Source organism: Oreochromis aureus, linkage group 4 (assembly GCF_013358895.1).
Source record: "Oreochromis aureus strain Israel breed Guangdong linkage group 4, ZZ_aureus, whole genome shotgun sequence".
Classification (NCBI taxonomy): domain Eukaryota; kingdom Metazoa; phylum Chordata; class Actinopteri; order Cichliformes; family Cichlidae; genus Oreochromis; species Oreochromis aureus.
Genome location: NC_052945.1, coordinates 20,422,901 through 20,442,951, shown reverse-complemented (window position 1 = coordinate 20,442,951; position 20,051 = coordinate 20,422,901). Strand labels below are relative to the sequence as shown.

The 20,051-nt window shown below is 39.8% G+C and overlaps 1 protein-coding gene across 1 annotated transcript in view; it reads left to right on the top strand.

Moving 5' to 3' along the window:
* Positions 1 to 19,775, top strand: part of LOC116329203 (protein phosphatase 1 regulatory subunit 29) — a 57,143-nt gene extending 37,368 nt beyond the window's left edge. The window contains exons 3-5 of the mRNA XM_031751188.2: positions 15,189 to 15,823; positions 16,861 to 18,906; positions 18,973 to 19,775. Coding sequence (XP_031607048.1) covers positions 15,485 to 15,823; positions 16,861 to 18,906; positions 18,973 to 19,395 — 2,808 coding nt within the window. The 5' untranslated portion in view covers positions 15,189 to 15,484 and the 3' untranslated portion in view covers positions 19,396 to 19,775. The remainder of the gene's footprint in view (positions 1 to 15,188; positions 15,824 to 16,860; positions 18,907 to 18,972) is intronic.
* Positions 19,776 to 20,051: the final 276 nt, after the last annotated feature.

The window sequence follows — 20,051 nt, the reverse complement described above, 5'->3', positions numbered from 1 at the left end:
GGGGCCCCGAGACAGTCATTGCCATCTCCGTTATTATTAACTATGACTCATTGCCTGGATTCACTGCTGACTCACTGCTGATGAAATGAATCGATATACACAGGGAATAATATATTGTTCACCTCTAGTACTCGGTAGAGTAGCGGTTGGCACGTTAAAGCAGTAAAATAAATGTTTCAAAATATTTGTTTGCTCACCAGCAATGAAATTTGGCTCATGTTTCTGTTTCCTGGTTTTGAGTCCAGAGTAGTGGAAATGTATAATAGTGTGAGTGAAGTACAATAACAGGGCTGTCTCATAACGCTCTTAATATTTACCAAATTCAGAACAACTTTTGGAAGGAACACAATGACAGCTTGTGAAGTGTGCTTATTTGTTTCCCCAGCTAGCATTATTTTATTTTATTCCCATTCCTGGCAAAACATTTTTCTCTCCATTTTATAGTAACACCAGTGAAACAATCTCTAAAACAACATTTTCCTCAAGTTACACAAATGACTAAGGAGGTTTATTAATGTTTTATACGGGATACCTAAATGATTTGTTTTATAGATATTCTAAGTTATAAAGGGATGAGCAGTGTCAGCAACAGCACTCAGGTAGGCTACGGCATTAAAAAAAATACTGAGTGGTACAAAGGGGCCCAATGTGTGCCAAAATATCCCCCTTGCCATTATGCCACCACCAACTTGAATCGCTGATACAAAGCAGGATGGAGCCATGCTTTTGTGCTGTTTGCATCAAAATCTGACCCTGTCTTCCAAATGTCACAGCGGAAATTGAGACTCATCAGACCAGACAATGTTTTTCCAATCTTCTGTTGTCCAAAGTGATGAATTGTAGCCTTGGTTTCATGTTCTTAGCTGACAGGAGCAGCACCCAGTGCAATCTAGCTCATCTGCTTCAAGGTTATATGTGTTAGGTAATCAGAGATGCTCATCTGCATGTCCGTGGTTCTGACAAGATAATTGTAACATGTTTTAACACATTTATTTATATATGCTTTCTATCTGCTTTAATTTTCTGTAGGAGTGTATGGAAGAGATTATAGAAATATCTAGAAATTGTAAATGTAAATATTAAACTTCCTTTTATTCTTCCATAAGGGCCAGAAGGTCAAATGATGGCTCTTGTGCACTAGAGGAGGAATCAGACTTGTATATAACATATTAATAAGTGAGTTTTATGAGCTGACCACTGCCATCAGTACCCTTGTATTTGCCATAGAGATGTGAAACTGCTATCCCTCTAGTCTCCTTTTAGCTCAGTAACGAAGCCAGCTCCTCAAGAGAGTAAAGTGAGAAAATGGGGCATTATTTTCTGCTAAAACTGCTAAAACTTTGTTGTTACTGAGCCTGTCAAGATTACAATTAATGGAGACAAATGGGCAAAGTGCTGTTCGCAGCGATGTCAAATTCAATATTTGATGACAATAACTGCTTTGTGTCCCTCAGGCAGCCTTAGAGAGGGTTAAAACTCATACAGTGACTTACAGTAAAGCCATTTTGCGCCTCCACTATGCCATTAGATATTTAACTGCTGTGGTATTGAAAAATAAACTATTTAAAATAACAGTTAAAGATAAAAATGAAGGTTTCACTGGATAGGCTTCATAACATCTCACCACTCTGTTATTGCTCTTAGAAGTAGCACATGTATATTTTTGTAGAGCAAAGTCAAGCTCCGTTATTCTGTAAATCATGGCTATTCCCTGTTATTTTATTTGCATTGCTCTTTTGCTTTCTTTTCCTACTTTGACCAGGAACTAAGCCTGATGTGAAAGCGTTAGCGTTTTAACTCCACCAGCCGTGCTTCTCCTTTTATGTTTACACATTAATGAGTATATTGTGGTAGTCTGTTGCTTACTTCCTTGCTTTTGCAGTAATATTCACATAGCAGCAAGGAAATGTTGTTTGACAATTTATAAAGTAGTAATTGCCCAAGCAGCACTGGATATAATAAGCTGTATGACTTTTAAGGGATGCTTCCGTGTACCTGTAATTGAATTTAGAGTAATTTTGGGTTAGATTTTTGGGTCTATTCTCATTCACTTGTGTCATACCTGCACCTGCATAAGCCTAACCTCGTCTTCCTTTATTGTGTTATGGTTTTCTAATATTGTTGATTTTGTTAAGATCCGTTATCTTTTTGCAGCGATGTCTGATTTCTGCTTACCGCAGCTAATGTGCTTATTATTCCTGGAGATTAGTGTTCCCAGCAGAATCCTCGTTGTTGCATGGATTATTTCAGACCGAAGCCTTTTCCGCTCTATCTATAACTTTTAACCATTCACAGGCTGTGTTTCATTCCTTCACATAATCCTGTCCCTGACTAAACTATGCCAGAGTGATCGGAGAGAGTCACTGGGGATAAAATTTGTTTGTGCCTCTTATCTCACATATCGCATTAACAGACACCAGAGTGTGCCACGTCGTGTATGTACTCATCCAGTTTCACTGCTCACTAAGGGCATCCAATTTTCCGAAACTCTATTTGTAAGTGTAACATTTTCAGCCGACAGACCTTATTAAATCAACACATAATGTAAAGTGGCACATTAGGAAAGGAGATGTCGTTAAAAAGCTAGTTTTATTTTTCATGAAAAGTAAAACAGATCTGCCATCTGCTGTTTCCAGAATTATGGTTTTACCTACAGGGATGCACATAGATCTCAACATTGCAAGTTAGAGTTGCGATCCATTAACCATACCAATAGTGTAGACTGTCGGGGAAAAGACTTTTAAAACATATGACAAGTGTATCCTCGTGGGGTGCTCTAGTCAAACATTTCCAGTAAAACATTTTTCCTGTATACCCATCGACTCAATTTGATGTACAAACAGTGCAGTGTAACTTTATGGCTTCCTAGAGTCCTAGATTTTCATCCTAGATTTATGGAGACAAAATTAGTCTCCCTCACTCACTCCATCCATCCATCCATCCATCCATCCAGCCAGCCAGCCAGCCAGCCAGCCTAGCACAGTATGCAGGTTACTGCTGATTCACTGGTAGCACCATAATTCATTCATTCACTTTATTGATTGTTACATCATAACCTGTAAATCTCTATCCACCCACTCGTTGCCCAGTGCTTATTATCAATTCCCCGTTTTTTCTATACATAAATAAGTCTCTCTTGTGGTCTCCATTTCATTCTCCTCATTTCTATTACTCACAACCTTGTCACCTTCTTCTAATAAAAGGCTTTGAGTCTGAACTTTATATATTTCTGTCTGGCTCCTATATCTGAGTCTTTGCCTCTCTGGCTCTACTCTAACATGCTTGGCGTATTGCTAGTTCTTGTGCTCCTCTGTGATCAAAAAGCCAATATACTTTAGCAGTTTGAGCGTTCATACAGTGTTGCCATGGCAGCACTTGTGCCAATGGCTATAGACTATCAGATATGTTGATGGTGTAATGTGTTTCTCACCTGCGGTCTTGTAAGTTGGAAACTGTGATTTAACTCGCACATCCCCTGCTGTTTACGTATGCACGTGTGTTTGTGTTTTTCTTATAGTAAATTTGAGGTGTTTCTTCTTTTGAGATGATGCTGATGAGTCTGAATCTATAAAACTCTGTAAATGAGAGACCTCCAGGGCATCCCAGGAAAATCAGCAAACTAAGGCTGTGATCTTACCGACATTGAGATCGGTCTTGGGTAATCCAGTCACAAGGCCTTGACATTATGTGAGCTCACACATGACATTAGTATGCATCTCAGCATGACCGGCTGACTTCATACCTCCATACCTCATGTCCACTGCGTTTTGACTGCAAACACCAAACATGTTATTGTCAACCCGTTGGTGGGAAAAATACACTTTTCATGCCTTTTTTCACTTTTCATGCCTGTTCTGCCACAAATTACAAGAGGTATAAAAAATTCAAAGCTCTTTGGCCTAGATGAAAATCACACAGCATGCTCTATGCCTACTCCATTCACACAAATTCATTTTGCCTATTGTCTTTGTCACTTGAATTGCACTTCCTATGGTCTGTCATCTGCACGATGTACTTCTGCTTACACCAAACAAGAGTCGTCTTTCCTTTGGCCCAAGACACATTGACTTACCCATTGCTAACATTACCAGACCACTGCTGAATGTTGTATGAACAATGCGTCCTCAGAAGTGTTTTCACACCCATATTTAGAGCTGTCCACGTGCTTGTTAATGTTAGAGGTAAACGCTTTAAAATGTTGGCATATGATGGCTGAAATCTGTAAGTGAAAGCTGAGGCGTTATATAAAATAAAACATATTAGGAACAGCTTTTGGAAGCTGGTACATTTTGTGATTGATGTGCGTGCACTGTTTCTTTTTGGATGCTATTAAAAGGAAAATAATGAAGCATAAACAACTATTTTAGCTACTTTATCTTTCTGAAGGGAGACGTTTAATCATTTCTAGTAAACCATACAAATACTGACCTAAAATTATGCGGCTGTAGAAAGACGTTGAAGTTAGTTTTGATCATTGCCACCATTAGGGTAAGTTATGGATAATATCTGATCAAATTTTCTGTATGTATTGTATCGTTGTATCAGTGTTAAGGTGGGTTAGAAAAATTGGGAACAGAGTTCAGGTACCTTCAATTAATGAGCAGTTAAATGTGATTCATTCTGATGGGCAAGGAAATGCACATTACTGTTGAATGAGTTAATTTTTCATGTGCCGCAGCTTGGAGCTGCTTCCAGTAATATCGAAATACTTAGTCAGTAATAAGAAAATAATAAAATTCCACGGTCCGCTTATGTCTTCAACACTTCCTTTTTCCTTGCTCTTCCCTGTGAAGCGTTCATTGTGCTGATGTAAACTTGAGGTTGCGGTACTTAAGCACAGAGCGAGCTATAGAAGAGGAGCGAGCATAAAAGGAGGACCATTTTTTTAAATTATGAGATATTTTCTGAACAAACAAATATTTCAAAACACACAAAGTGTTTCTTTACAGTTTTTCACAAAATGTGTCTGCTGTATATCCCAGGGAGAGAGAATAAAACGTTAATGTGTGGTTCTGATAGATGGCGAAATATTTAAGAAAGAGACATAAGAGGAAGATGCAGGATTATTTCTAAAGGTAAGCATTGATCAGCAGGTGAAATTTAAATCTTGCACATTATGTTTGATTTTACAGTTTTTTAAATGAGATATTGGATCTACATGGAGACAAAGAGATGGATGTTACCAGGATGTGATTTGCCAGGAGATCTTGAGGGGGGCTTCCCCCCTTCTCCTGGTCTACATGTTCCTCCCCTTAATTATTTTTTATCCCCAGTGGCGATATAAAAATGTATTCCCAACTTTTCAGTGCGGCAACTTGAAACAGTCTACAGCGCAAACAACAATAAAATCAGAAACTGACTTTTAATTTCAGCACTCGTGATGCGTGACAACAGAGATTACACTGCTTCAGGGGATGATCTGGATCCCGTTCCATTTTAACTTTTCATTAAGTCGCTAAGCACCGCTGTTTCAGAGTAAAAACCATCATTAACTAAATAAAAGTGAAATGAAGTGGATTCAGAGCATTGGGAGAGTTTCAAAAAGAATCCTAGAAATATTCCTACTGTGTGCCAAACACTTGACTGATCATTGACATCAGAATTTCCCACAAAGCTGAGTTCTCCAGCTCTTTCTTTCAACTTGTTAAATTGCATGTATGCACCAGGGCAGCTGTGGGCAACATCCTGCAGTAACAAAGTTTATCTTTGAAGAAATTACGCTCGCGGTTTGTTGACTATGCAAGTGATGGTGCAGCTGCTGTTATGGGTGATAGACAGGGGCCACAGTCCAATGTAAAAAGAACAGACATTACCTAACACTCATTCACTGCATCAATCACAGGTTAGATCCTGATGTCTGAGATGCTGCAGAACACATTACAGAACTGAGTCATTTTGACATTTATTCCCTTTCAAACTGCAACTTTGTTTTGTTTTTTTCTACATCACATCCTGGATGTGGCAAAAGAAAGAATAAGACCGTAATTAGCTCCATGTATGACAGCCTCCTCCCTGACTTTGCAGGTGAAATTGCAAAACTTTGTTTTGTTTTACACAAAGATTTCTGATTTCCGACTTAGAAACAAATTTCTGATTAGTGCTGATACTGCTGAAATTGGAATTATATGAATATGTGAGCTGCATGTTAGGTAAATTTGTGAGTCGTTTAATCTATGCTAATTTCAAACTACCATGCTGCTACAACTAGCTAAACAATGTGTTAAAACTATGCCAGTGATGACAAATTTTTGTTTTTTTCTAGCCTACTGCATTTCAGCATACCAGTACAGTGGGTGGCACTCAGTGAATTCTACCTTTTATTCTAGTTTTATTTTGTCGAGTGATGGAAATCACCCATATAGTTCATGTAACATCATCTTATATCTTACTGAATTAAGCTGACTAAATATAATATAGCTCATTGCAGTTTGTACACGAGGAAAAATCTGCCAGAGCTCAGAATAAAATTGTTATGTGACGTATTTCTAAGTAATTATTTTTCCCAGGCAGCATTGACACCTAATGTTAGGGTTTCCCCAACTGCGAAATCTCACTTTAACCCCAGCCTGGCATCACACATGCTCCTCTTATTTAAGCTGAATAATAAAATGTCAGCCTACCCCATCTGTGGATGACCCATTGGCAAATGGGTTTTAATGCAGAGGTAATGCAGTAATTGCCATTCTTGTCACCAGTAGTGACAGACCAGTGGATGATGTTTTGTTTAAATCATGAGACAGCCAACAAACTAATATAAAACAGATGGATTTTTTTTTAACATCAGGAAAGAGGAAATCACACACAATTTGAACTTGTATGGGAATAAAATTAGTCATCACCACAGACAAGATTGAAACTACCCATCCTTCCTGAGTGAAATAAATTCTTTCTAATTGGAGTTTTATTTTATTTATACACCGCACAGTCATTTTCATTAGCCACAATCAGATATCTTGAGCTGTAATTTGAGTACCAGCCTCTTTACCAGGCAGCTGATTTTGGTGTGTTGATCCAGAGCTTTAGAAAATTTTGACTCCTACTGATTAATTTCTTTCAAGGTCCTTCTCCAAATTTCAGAAAAAATATGTCAGGTCATTGTCTATATAACTTAATTAGTCATTTGAGCTGTTTTTTTAAATTATCTATAGTGTTTACTCAGTTCAACCACATAAATTGCCATGATTGGTACATACAGTATAGATGAGCTGTTTTTGGATATCTAAAATAAATCATGTCTTTGGTTACAGTGTCTTTGCTTTGGTTGCTGTAGATACATACTGAATGTTTTATTTTGATCCTGTGACTATTTCTGTGACCTTATATCAGAACATTTCTCACAGGCTGCTCGTGTCTGAACATTTTAGACATGAGGCAGATGGAGCCTCTGAGGCAACAGAGGACTAGAAGGAGTAGCTGATGATATGTATTCTGTTATCGGTGGATCTCTAGCCCATTAGGGAATGCTTATTTCTCTATATGTGGGGGTTTCTCAATAACACACTTCAATGTTGTTTGTACAATTTGTAATTTTTCCCCTAACATTTAAGAGGCTTGAGAGCTGGCAGGAACCTTTAATAGACCTTTACGTACTATAATCCACTTTTGCTGACACATACATAGGTAAATATTATAGAGAACATTTTTATAATTTCCTGTACACCGTGCCATTATTGCCTAGGTTGCAATCTCTGAAGTTTCAGTGAATCACAGCGTTATCTCCACGCTTTGCTCTTCTCCATTGTCTTTACACTTATCTGTTGCTATTTTACCCTTACATACTCTCTATACCAAAATTTGAATTACGGATCACTTTAGAGTGTATGACTGGCTTGTCTGACATAAGGAAATGGAGGAATAATTAATAATTTATATTTCAGAGCTAAAACCCATCTGAACAGATAACAATCTAATTTGATCCATAACACCTTATATTTCTAGCACCTGCACCTCCTAGTATAAGTATTTTGGTTCACTTTAGTATTAAAATTGATCAAACTCCAGGCTAAATGAATGATATTTAGAATATTTTTGCTACTGCAAAATGGGTCAAATTTGACCTTATAGTATGTAAGGGTGAAATCGCTCTTCTTTCCACGTTTTCCATCAGCGTGCTCGAATTTCATCTCCAAATTTAACCCAGGCCTTGTTTGGAATCTAGCCTTATCATACCAGAAAATCCCTGATCACTCCATTACCTTACAGGCCCTTGTTACACCACGGAGCCGTGTCTCCTGGCCTTCAGTCCGGTCATTTGGGGCACAGAAAAGAAAGCATGTTAGTAGTAGTGATGTAGCGGTCAGTTGGAGGCCGTAGGTGCTCTGCTCCATTTAGCCCTAGACCTTTGGGCCCGTCTGTCACGCTCCACTGCATCACTTCTTCTTCCCTTTGAGGCATCCAAGAAATGGATATGATGTCATGCATGAGAAGCCACAGATGACAACGGTCTAAACATCACACACTGGCAAACAGATATAGACACAAAAACATAGAGAAGGTCAGAAAGGACAGAGAAGAGTGAGACACTCTAAAAAAAGAAGAGAGAGAAGTTGGACAGATCTCAAGGAGTGCACAATGATAAAATATGAATTATAGATCAAACCTGAGAGAGGTAGTTCGAAACACTCCTTCCCCGCTATCACTTTCATTTCTCTCTTTGTGCATGTACTGCTGCCTTACTCTCAAATGTTGGGTTTTTTTGTATCTGAATCATAATCATCAGGGGTGTTTCAACATCCATGACATTGTCATTGTTCTTTTTGGTGGTGAACAGGAAGTTTGTGGAAGAACCACAGATCAAACGCACCTTCTCATAGGTCCTGTCTTGGCTGTCTGTTCTCTCTTCTTCTTTCTGCCTCCTTCCTTTTCATCTTTCTAATTTATTTATATCTTTCTACATTTTTCTGTCCTGCTTGAGCAACAAATAGCTTCACAAAGCATGGGAGATTATCTAAACAATAATTATCTAAACCCATGAACAGGCAACATTTTGCTTCAACTGTATTTAACGAAGTAGTATTGCTGCTTTTAGCAGGTTCCTGTTATGACCACTGAGAGATCATCTGTTCCGCATACACACTGGGAAGCTCTCTGAGGAGCCTGCTCCGTCTGTAGTTGTGTTTGTCTCATCCATAAGCCCCGTGTGAAGTGGAGAGGAAAGAGTTTTGCTCACAGCCTCAACCTTTCTACACTGCACTGACTGTACTCCAGGGAGCAGGCCTGGACGAGAGGGAAGCGTAGCATCAGAGAAGAAGACTGATACAGGGAGAAGGGAGGATAGAAAAAAAACTGAAGGAAATTATGAGACAAGAACAAATACAAAAGCTTGCAGGGGATTAGAGGAGTTGAAAGACAGAATGAAGCAGAGTAAGAGAAGCAACAGAAAATTAAAAAAGATCTATGAAACTAAACTGAGAATGACAAACGCAAGGAGGACTACAAAGAATCTTGAGTGTAGATTATGATAAACAGTTTGCAAATGTAGGACATTTGGGACTTACACACACACACACACACTTTCAGCAATTTCCATTGCCATCTTAACTTTTTGTAACCAGGTGTGACCACATTAGCAAGCTTGTTTACCAAGCTGCACTGATTGAGCGTATTGCACAGACGATGCTTACTTGAATATTTCACTCATCAAAACTGTAGCATAAACTTCCTGAGCATCTATTAGCACATATGCCACACCTCATGTCATATTATTTGAAACAAATTTGAAAATTGCATTGCAGATGTGTCAAAAGGCGCCAACAACACAACTACTCCTGCCAGTATCGGCATCTTATTGCAATGTCCCTTTAATGCAAACTTTAAACCTTAAATATATAATACAAATGATCACCCCTGTGCAGTTTGCAGGGAAAATAAGCTATGAAATCCTGTACAATTTGGAGTTTTAACATTGGGGATCAACAGAAATTAACTTGCTTTTGGAGCCAGACTCAAGGGAGCAGTTAAAGTACTGTAGTTTTTGGCACTTGCCATTAAATCTGCGCCTGAAGAGCTGAAAAGGAGTTTGCTTGATCATGTTGTTGTAAGAGATTCTGAATGGATTAACTCAATAAAATGAAGGTCAAAGTGTGTGGATATGTGTGTGTGTGTGGTTTACATAAAGCTGATTTACAGTATTCTTCTTCTGATATAAAAAAATAATAATAATTGAGTCATCTGCTAAATGACCTATTGAGCAATCTTTGCGTAACAGTTACAACATTGGAATAAGAATAGATCGGTGTAGATAACTTTGTCCATACTAAAAAATTTGCATGACTATTCAGTGCAGTTAATTTTTTAAAATCTTTTTTGCTTCCTTCTCTTAAAAGCACCACTTGAGTTGACAGTTTAGATCAGATCACGTTAGTTTATGTCTATTTAATGCTGTCTGACTCATGGCAGAATCACTCAAACCAGTGTTGTTTCTAGCATGATGACAAAAATAGTAAAACTACCAAGTCCATCATGCCTTCACGAAAGGTTTTCATCAAAGAGGATAAAAAAACAAACAAACATGTTACGGAAAATTACATTTTACAGTGTAGTAGGATCTATTCTGCTTATGTTCTTCACTGTGTTGTGATCTCATCAAACACCACTGTGAGAATGCCTGTGTTTGGTGTAGATAATCACAGTTTGTATAAACCAAAGACAGTCAGTCAGAAAGGCTTAGAAAATAAGCTGCTGGGAGCCTGAATTTTTAGTACCTGCCAAAATAATAGAGCATGGTGTATTGGCACAGATTAGCAACTGCTACAACTTCAACAGATTTTTGTCCAATGAGTGTCAGACCTTATTTGAATCATCCTCCCGACAAGACATCTCAGTGATAGCCGCTTAGGCTGAGTCACCATCGCCCCAATTTCATATTTGGTCCCAGTTAAATCTGTAGCGCGCTTCTTAGCTCTCAGAATGCAACTAGAGGTCACAAGTTTATTTGCTGATTGTGTAATGAGCAGCTGACTGCGTAAATCAAATGCTAATTACACATGGACTGTGAGCACGACGTCAATGAAAGGCAGAGTTCAGATTTGCCCAGCACTTTGTTATGGATAAATGTCTCTTTGTTTTAACACGTCAACTCAACGAGCGCGTATAATTCACAGGTGACACAATTGAAAATGACAGCAGCATATGCAGCCAGAAGCACAACGAGTCCCAGCAAATACATTTACGTTTGGAATGACGGTGACCTGTGTCCACGAGTAATGTCGGTGATAGCACAGAATAGACATGGACCCTCTCCAAGTCTAACACCTGTCACAGCCAATGTTCACTGGGTGTTATTAGAATTGAGGCAGGAGAGTTACATCATTATGATTAACAAGGCAGAACACACAGTGATTTGATGCAAATGCCAACGACATCTTATTTTCTTAACATTGGACTTAATTGCCACTGTCCGTCATAAATGTGTTTCCATGGCAATCACAAGTATCAATATAAGCTTTTGCACTGAGTAACCCAGATGTGTTCTAGAAGCAAGGGTGCTGGTGAAATGTGACAGTGTGTTTGTGTATGTATGTGTATGCACCATACAAGGTAAAAGAATTATATATAATAAATGGATATATTGCATATATTACAAGATTTACAAAGTAGGCAATCAATAACAACTAAATATGAAATTCCCTGCAAGAGCAACAGAAATTAATGAGTTTGGAGTTGGAGTTTATTTAAAGTTTTTGGGAAATGGTTTGATGGACTCGGGTTTTGTGTAATGGACATTTTGTCTGTCACAAAGGTTTAAACAAAAGCATAAAAGAATAAAAGCTTCCCCTATCCTTCCATTTGTCACCAGCTGCAGCAGTGTGGCAACAGCATTTTAACGTCGTTCATGTGTGCATGTGTGTTTCTGATTACGGCAAAATTTTGTCCTGGTGACACCTGCCACAGAGATAAATGGTAATGGAATAGTAAATGGAACGGTTCCTATATAGCACTTTTCTACTCTGTCTGAGCACTCAAAGCACTTCATACAATTTGCGTCATTCACCCATTCATACAAGCACTTTTTTCTATGAACTCCTTTTAGTGTGTAACATCATAAGGTTTCGAGCTCATCATAACCTTAAAGTTTTAGAAATTCTAGGTAGTTGAAATATTTCTTTTGTTTTTGTTTTCAGACGATGCTTAAATATGAGCTTTTCTAAAAGCAGGTTTTTAACTTGAAACGATGCGTGATTATACTTCTGAGAGTTTAGCACATTTTCAGAGAAAATTACATTGTCTTAAAGAGGATACCTCCCAGTAAATGTGATTACACAGCATGCAATATTCAGTAAAGACAGCATTTAGTTGTGTGTAATAGTGTTAGAATTCTTTAAGCTAAGGTAGCCACTTTATCTATATTTTTAGTCTAAACCTAAAGTGTCTAAGTTCAGCTCACACATTGCTCAGATTTGCTTGGTTTAAAATCTTGGATTGCTTTAAGTGTGCAGAACTCAAATAATGTTTTATTCTTTTTTATTTAGGCAATTTATGGCTGAGGCAGTGTTTATGCTTCCAGACATATTTGAGGTAAAAGCTTACAGCTACGTGTTCACTTTTTAGTTTCTAGCTTTGAACTTTTCTGATGCCATGACCTACTAAGAGCACACATGCAGGTCAAAGATAGCTTTCATGAAAAGAAGCAAGAAACTGATTCTGTCAGTTTCCAGTGCTATTAATACTGTGCGGTGTAATCTGTATAGCTTATCAAAGTAACAAACGCCTCTGCTGAGCTTCATTTGAATTTGGTCTATAATAAAATGCATGTTTAATATAGACCAAAATCTAAAAAGTATGCTCTTATATTTGTCGCGGAAGCTAAATTTACAATGTATAACACCAGTGTGTGATACTGGCAGAAAAAAAAGTTGAATCTCGTGTCCCATTTTTATAGTTACAAATGGATCGATGATATGAGTCATGCATTTTCCCTTTGAGACAGGTGTGCTGTGTGTCCCGTATTCCTAATTATGTAATCATATCCCATACCACACACATGCAGACATACTGTGTTTCCTGCCTCTCCTGTATGAACCCTCTGGGTTTCAGTATGTGGAGCACCAAATGAGATCACGTCTCCTGTGGAGGGGATAAACCTCAGACGAAAGAGCAAGACACTCAGTTGCAAGGGAGTGTCCCAGTGCGTGCTCATGAGGAGTTCAAAAGAGAATATATTTGTGCCACTAGACAGAATGTAAAGAGATGAAAAGAAGACTGCAATATATTGCTTATAAGGTATACAAATGTTATGTATAGGTGTGAGTGTAAATGACCCATTCAGTGATTTAAAGGTTCCATCTATCCATCCATTCATTTTATTCCTTTTATCCAGTTCAGGGTTGTAGGGGGTCTGAGTCTATTCCAGCGCTCATAGGGTGAGAGGTGGGGTACACTCTGAACAGGTTACCTATGCAATTTTGAATTACCATTTAACTTAACATGCATGCCTTTGGATTGTGAGAGGAAGCCAGACTACCTGGAGAGAACTTCATGCAGTTACACGGAGAAAATCCACACAGCAAGATCCCAGCCAGTTCAAACCTAGTATCATCGAGCAGTGACGTGACAGTGCTAAGCACTGAACCGCCATCGGGAATAATATCATCAAACATAAAAAAAAGAGATTATTCATTTACATTATTGATTTATACCTGGGTGTTTCTCACAATTGACTTTTGGACCAGTCTGGTATAAAATGTTGCACATTCAGTCACTGTTCAAGTAAAATCATGTAATATTCTTGTTATGTTTATTGTTCTGTAGTTTGCCAGAAAGTTAAGCACTTATCTGAATCTCCTCATCAACAATCTTGTGTATAAATTTGATAAATTGAGTATTCAGAACTAAATCCATTAATTGTAAACAGACAACATACATTTAGTCTTCATATCTATTTGTCTAATCCATTATCCAGTACCTGTTTAATGTTTTCTTTGTGCCATGTCTCCCTAAAATCTTAGGACCAGAAACCTGACAGGTGCCCGAGGTCATCAGATACATGATAATGCAGTATTATGCAAAGAATTGCAGGGTTACCATTTTCTGCAGTAATAAGTAGATTAAAAGAGAAGATGGACCTGATTCTCTGCTCACACCTCTGGGGAGCATGGACCAGAATAAATTGTAATGAGTTCAATTCTTTGCCGGATTTAGAAAGAAGCAGAATTTAGAGCACAAGAAATAAATTTGGCCTGTTTCTCAGAGGAGCAGAGAGAGATTTTCCTTGTTGTTTTCATGAAACGATGATGGGAATCAAGAGAATATAAAACGGAGGGAATGTGAGATGATTTTTAGAGAGAATGGCACGTACAAAGACAAACTGTACAGTTCAACGCTGTACAGAATCTGTTCTGACTTGTTTGCCTTTAGATATCCTGTGTGCATACATGCGTGCTGTTATATGAGGGCGTCTATGAGCTTCAGGGTGCACATGTACTCAGCCACACATTTCTCTGAGAACATGTGTCCATTTTAGTGTGCATATGCAATGTATGTGTAATTTTAAGTATGTTTTTCCCAGCTGCTGAGCCGGCAAGAGGACAATGTCTGTCATGATGCAACAGGCGGCTAATCCTCTCCTTATGTAAACGCTTGACTGCTATTCAAATGGCATGCAGATGGGTTAGAGAGCTTAGGTTTTGGCAGGATAGTGTCATAACAAGGAATGTCTGTGAAGACAATGTGCTGTCAGCATTTGGATGATTAATGCTGCACTTCATGTTTAAAACAGGTCCTCTCAGGACTCAACAAAGATTGGCAGGTTCACATAGCGTAGGTATCAGCCAAAGCTTGATGACCTCATAGCCTCATGAATTGGGGAGGGGGGCAGCGGGTAATGACTAAGTGCAGAGGCAGTTGGCTAAGAGAACATCATTTGAGTGCAGCATGAATATATAATATATATATAAGAAAGAAAAGCCAGCACAAGAAAAAAAACTTGGAACAAGCCCAGTTGAAAGCCAACTGATTTTGTGATGCCCACATTAGGAATTTAGTGAAGTTTGACTTCAGTTCAATCTTTTAAAGTCCACAAATAAAACCTTCACTCTATGTTAAGCATTTCTTCTTTGACAACCCTTCCAAGCACAAATTGTTTAAAAAAGCAAAAATAAACCAAAACCAATTAGTTTTGTATTCAACATGTTTATCATTCACAAATGTTCCTTTTGTAATGTTTTTCCTTTTTCTCTTCTCATTTACAGATCCCACTGATCATTCCAAAGGTTTATCAATTTGAGTCTGTCACAACTAAAGCTGAAGACAAACTGTGTTACCTCAAACTCCTATCCAACAAAATATGACATAACATGGGTCCCCTGCAAATCACCATGAAGCAGAGACTGGTATCGTGAAGGCTTCACCCCTTTCACCGCTCCCAACCCTTACCAGCAGCTTTCGTTGCTTTCCTTTACCTGTAAACACACCTTTCTTTCCCATTTCCCTCTACATTCTCCTGATTATAGTTTGTTTTTTTTCCCCATTGATTTATATTGGAATAATGCAGGGTGCTTCTACCACCTCCGCTTTCCTTCTTATTCTTCCCTCCCTCCTATTTTTTTCTTATTTCCCTAACACGGCTAATGGGGACTGCTGGCTCATTGAGGGGGACAAAGGCTATGTGTGGCTAGCTATATGTAGCCAGAATCAGCCTCCATATGAGACTATCCCCCAGCACATCAACAACACAGTGCATGACTTGAGATTGAATGAGAACAAGCTGAAAGCAGTGCTCTTCAGTTCCATGTATCGATTTACCAACTTGACTGATCTCAACCTCACCAAGAATGAAATCAACTACATTGAGGATGGAGCCTTTGCAGGACAGGCCAATTTACAGGTAACAAGAAGACAGGTTTAAAATGCATACAATGCATTAGATCAGGGGTGTCGAACTCCAGTCCTCATGGGCCTGTATCCTGAAAGTTTTACGTGTCCCTGCTGCAAAACACCTGAATAAAATGTGTAGGTCCTCAGCATGCAGTCAAGTCTTGCTAAAAGACTTGACTGTATGCTGAGGACCTACACATTTTATTGTGTCAACCCCTAACCCTAACCCATAACCCTACTTAAGTAAATTTAAATTAAAGTGTAATTTATTTTTTTTAAAGTACTTCTAAAAACGACTTTTATTGCACCATGTTCATTCATTCTTGAGCTTCTGTAACATGAATCAAATGGCTAAATTGCTACCTCAGCATGCAGGCAAGTTCTGTATAGAACGCTGACCTACTAAATTCTATTCAGGTGTGTTGCAGCAGGGACACATGTAAAAGTTTCAGGACACTGGCCCTCGAGGTTTGACACCTGTGCATTAGATCTTAATTTGACCTTAACATTTTCAAATTGACCAGTGCATACATAGGATTTAGATTGTAGTACAAAAATTTTTAAGGATGTTAAGGAATTTTTTACAACTACAAATTATACTCTTACAGTATTTATTAGACAAATAACAAAGTGACCTCATGTTTTGATTCCCAAAATTGAGCTCTGGTCTTCTTTCTTATTCAAGAACAATATTGAGCTGCTGAACTAATTTTTCTGTTTAGGAAAGCCAGTAAATAACTGTAATCTCAGATCTTAGTCAAAAAAGATAATGATGTGCTTTGCTGTTTCTTCTGCGTTTTTGGGATTTTGTAAAATAAATTTGAAAATTCCAGGTAAACAGCTATGATTGTATTTTAGCAACAAAAAAAAACCATTTAAAATATCATTTTGATTGAAGCATATACTGGTGGCTTAGTTATTACAGAAATATTTTTAAAATCGTTATGCAAATTGTAGAATATGCTACAGCATCACAGTTATTTGGTAATTTGTTTGGGACCGCAATGTAAAAATATATAATTTTAAAAATGCTCCTCTTTTTCACAGGTTCTTCAGTTGGGTTACAACAAACTGACCAACTTGACTGAGGGTATGCTGAGAGGGCTAGGCCGTATGCAGTGCCTGTTCCTGCAGCACAACCTGATTGAGGTTGTTGCCAGCAATGCATTCTGGGAGTGCCCGAGCCTGAGCAGCATTGACCTGTCATCCAACAAACTTGCCCGCATTGACCCATCCACTTTCACAGTTCTCAGTCGGCTTATGGTTTGTGAACTGGCAGCAAATCCATTCCATTGTGGCTGTGATCTTTATAGTTTTCTAACCTGGTTGGAGTTCTTCAACAATGTCTCACATACTTATGACCGCCTCCTATGCGAGACGCCGCGCGAGATGTTTGGCTATCCTTTACTGAGTCCTATTGCGGCTGGACATTCTGGTCGGAATGCTAAAAACATTTTGTACCACCACTGCCGAGACGGTGTAATGATTCCAGGAATGACCTCTCTCCCGCCAGATTTGGATGGTCCTTCTGGGATCGGACCAGAGATGTTTGGTGGTATAGGTCCATACCACCAGCCCACAACCTCTTCCTCATCTACTGAAGACAGCTTCAGTCCCAGCATAAAGCTCCATCATGTCTCTTTGTCATCAGCATCTCTCCTTGTGAAGATTCCAAAGCCCTTCAGCAAAATGTATATTCTAACACAATACAACAACACATTTGTGTCTGATGTCATGAATTTGAAGAATAAGAAGGAGATGATCACCCTAAACAAACTAAAACCACGCAGTAATTACACCTTCTGTGTGGTATCCATCCGCAACTCTCAACGTTACAACCACACCTGCCTCCAGTTTTCCACTCGGGGGCAAAGTCAAGATGATATGCTCCCCACACCTTCCACCACTACTCACTATATAATGACTATTGTGGGCTGCCTTTTTGGAATGCTAATCATTTTAGGCCTCGTCTACTATTGTCTTCGTAAAAAACGGATGCATGATGAGAAGAGGAAGTCTATCTGTGTCAAGAAAACTATACTAGAAATGCGCTACGGACCAGAGGTGGCAGCAGCAGTAGCAAATGATCCATCAGCAGTCCACAAACTCCAGGAACAGTCCAGAGAACATCACCAGTATCAGCACCACCATGGAGGGAAACTTCCCATGTCGACATCCTCAAGCTCGGGAATGCTCCACTCAGCCAACACTACTTCCTCAAGACTTTCTTCTATCCCACAAGTGGAAAAGATGGCCACTGCCTTTTCGGAGGCCATGGCTACAAACAAAGGAAACTATATGGATATCAGAACTGGAGGGGCAGGGATGGAGCGTATGGGAGATGGTATGCATGGAGTGATGAGGGGAGAAGACTTGAGGGACGATGATGGAACTGATATTGGCGATGACTCGGATGATGATGGGCATGGTTCTGCATCTGAGATCTCAACTATTGCCATGGAGGTGGACAAGGTTAATCAGATCATTAACAATTGCATTGATGCCCTGAAACTGGATGCAGCTGCAGTTGCTGCTTCAGGGGCCTCTACAAACCCTACTTCCTCCAATCCCACCTCCCCACCGCCCACCAGCACGTCCTCCCTAACACGTGGCCTAATCCCACTCTCTCAAGGGATGACAGAGACATGCCAGGTCATCGCTCCCAACAAAGTACCCCCTCCACCTCCACTCCCTGCCTTGAATGCGCCTCTCTCTGAGCGCCCTGGAATCAGTGGTGGGGGATTTGTTGTCACTCCCCCCTACAGGCCCCCTCCTCCGGCCAACGCTGTACGTCCCATTCAGCGGCAAATGAGTGCAGATGCAGCTGTCGTTATTGTAAATTCTGTCAAGAAACAGTGCAGTACCACATCTTGTGGCTCTATGGGTCGAGACAGGGAGCGCGGAGGAGCCAGGGTGTACAGCCTGGACGTCCCTGAGCCAAGGAGCCCAGATGCCTGTAATCAACAGCAGCAGCAGTACCCAGACCGGGCCAGTCCTGTGGGCTGTGGGGAGCCCCTGGAGAGACTCCCTTTAGTGGGAAGTGGGAGCTGTGGTGGAGGGAGTGGTGGTGGTTGCGACAGTGGTGGTGTTGGTGCCCAACATCAGGACAACCAAAAATCCCACCATTACCATCAGCAGCAACAGATACAACATCAACAGCAGCAGAAGCAGCAGCAGCAGCAGCAGCAGCTGGAGGTGCAGCAGGACTACCACTGCTCGGAGCACCGCCACTCTGTCCCCGCTCTCTACTATGAAGGCTCCCACCAGGGTTCCCCAGCCCAAAGAGTTTCATTCTTAAAGCCCCTGACACGATCCCGCAGGGACGCAGCGTCTTACTCCCAGCTTTCGCCTGCCCGCCATCATTCCAGTTACTCAGGCTACTCCTCCAGCCCCGAGTACTGCTCAGAGAGCTCACTGCGGATCTGGGAGCGTTTTCGTCCCTACAGGAAAGGCCCACGTGATGAGTCCTGTTATGTGACCGCTGGAAATGCCCTTCGAAAAAAGGTGCAGTTTGCTAAAGGCGAGGACCTGCATGACATTCTTGATTACTGGAAGGGTGTGTCAGCGCAGCAAAAGCTGTGACTGGGGGCCAGAGTTAAGCACTGGAGGATAAAGAGTTCAGATACTGCTTTTACTGATGCACCCCTGGGTCAGAGAAATCAGTTTTACTCCATAGGGAGAAAAATGTAGGACAAAATTTTGCCTTTAGGTTTTTTTTTTCTCCTTTTGGCATGCTAGGTGTATAAATATTGCGCTAAGAGCAAGGACTGCAAAACTGTGCCTGGGATCTGAGTCATTACGGTCTATTTTTTTTTTTTTTTTTTTTTTTTTTTGTTACACATCATTGTAGCAACTTCTATGGATCATTCTTATTCAGTGTTTGTGGGTTTCATTTATAGTACAGGGAGCAAATGCCAACTGTGTAATTTAGTACTCTATTTGAGTGATCACATTTTGTGATGCAAAGGACCATCTTTATCAGTGCCATGTTTTCATCTGTGGGTTGTCACAGAGTAAATGCTGATACCCTTCATTTTCTGCTTAGTGTGACCCGAGATGTTTTGTGTTTTTTTCTATTGGGTGCTGCATAAGTTTTTAGCATTCCACCTGGGTTTGTTTAGACGTTCTAAGTAATGGTGAATCTGATAGGGTGTGATCTGTGCTGTGGTACAACTGACAACATGCAGATTAGTGAACAGAGATGTCAAATTCAGGCTCTGCCTTTTTTCTCTTAGATC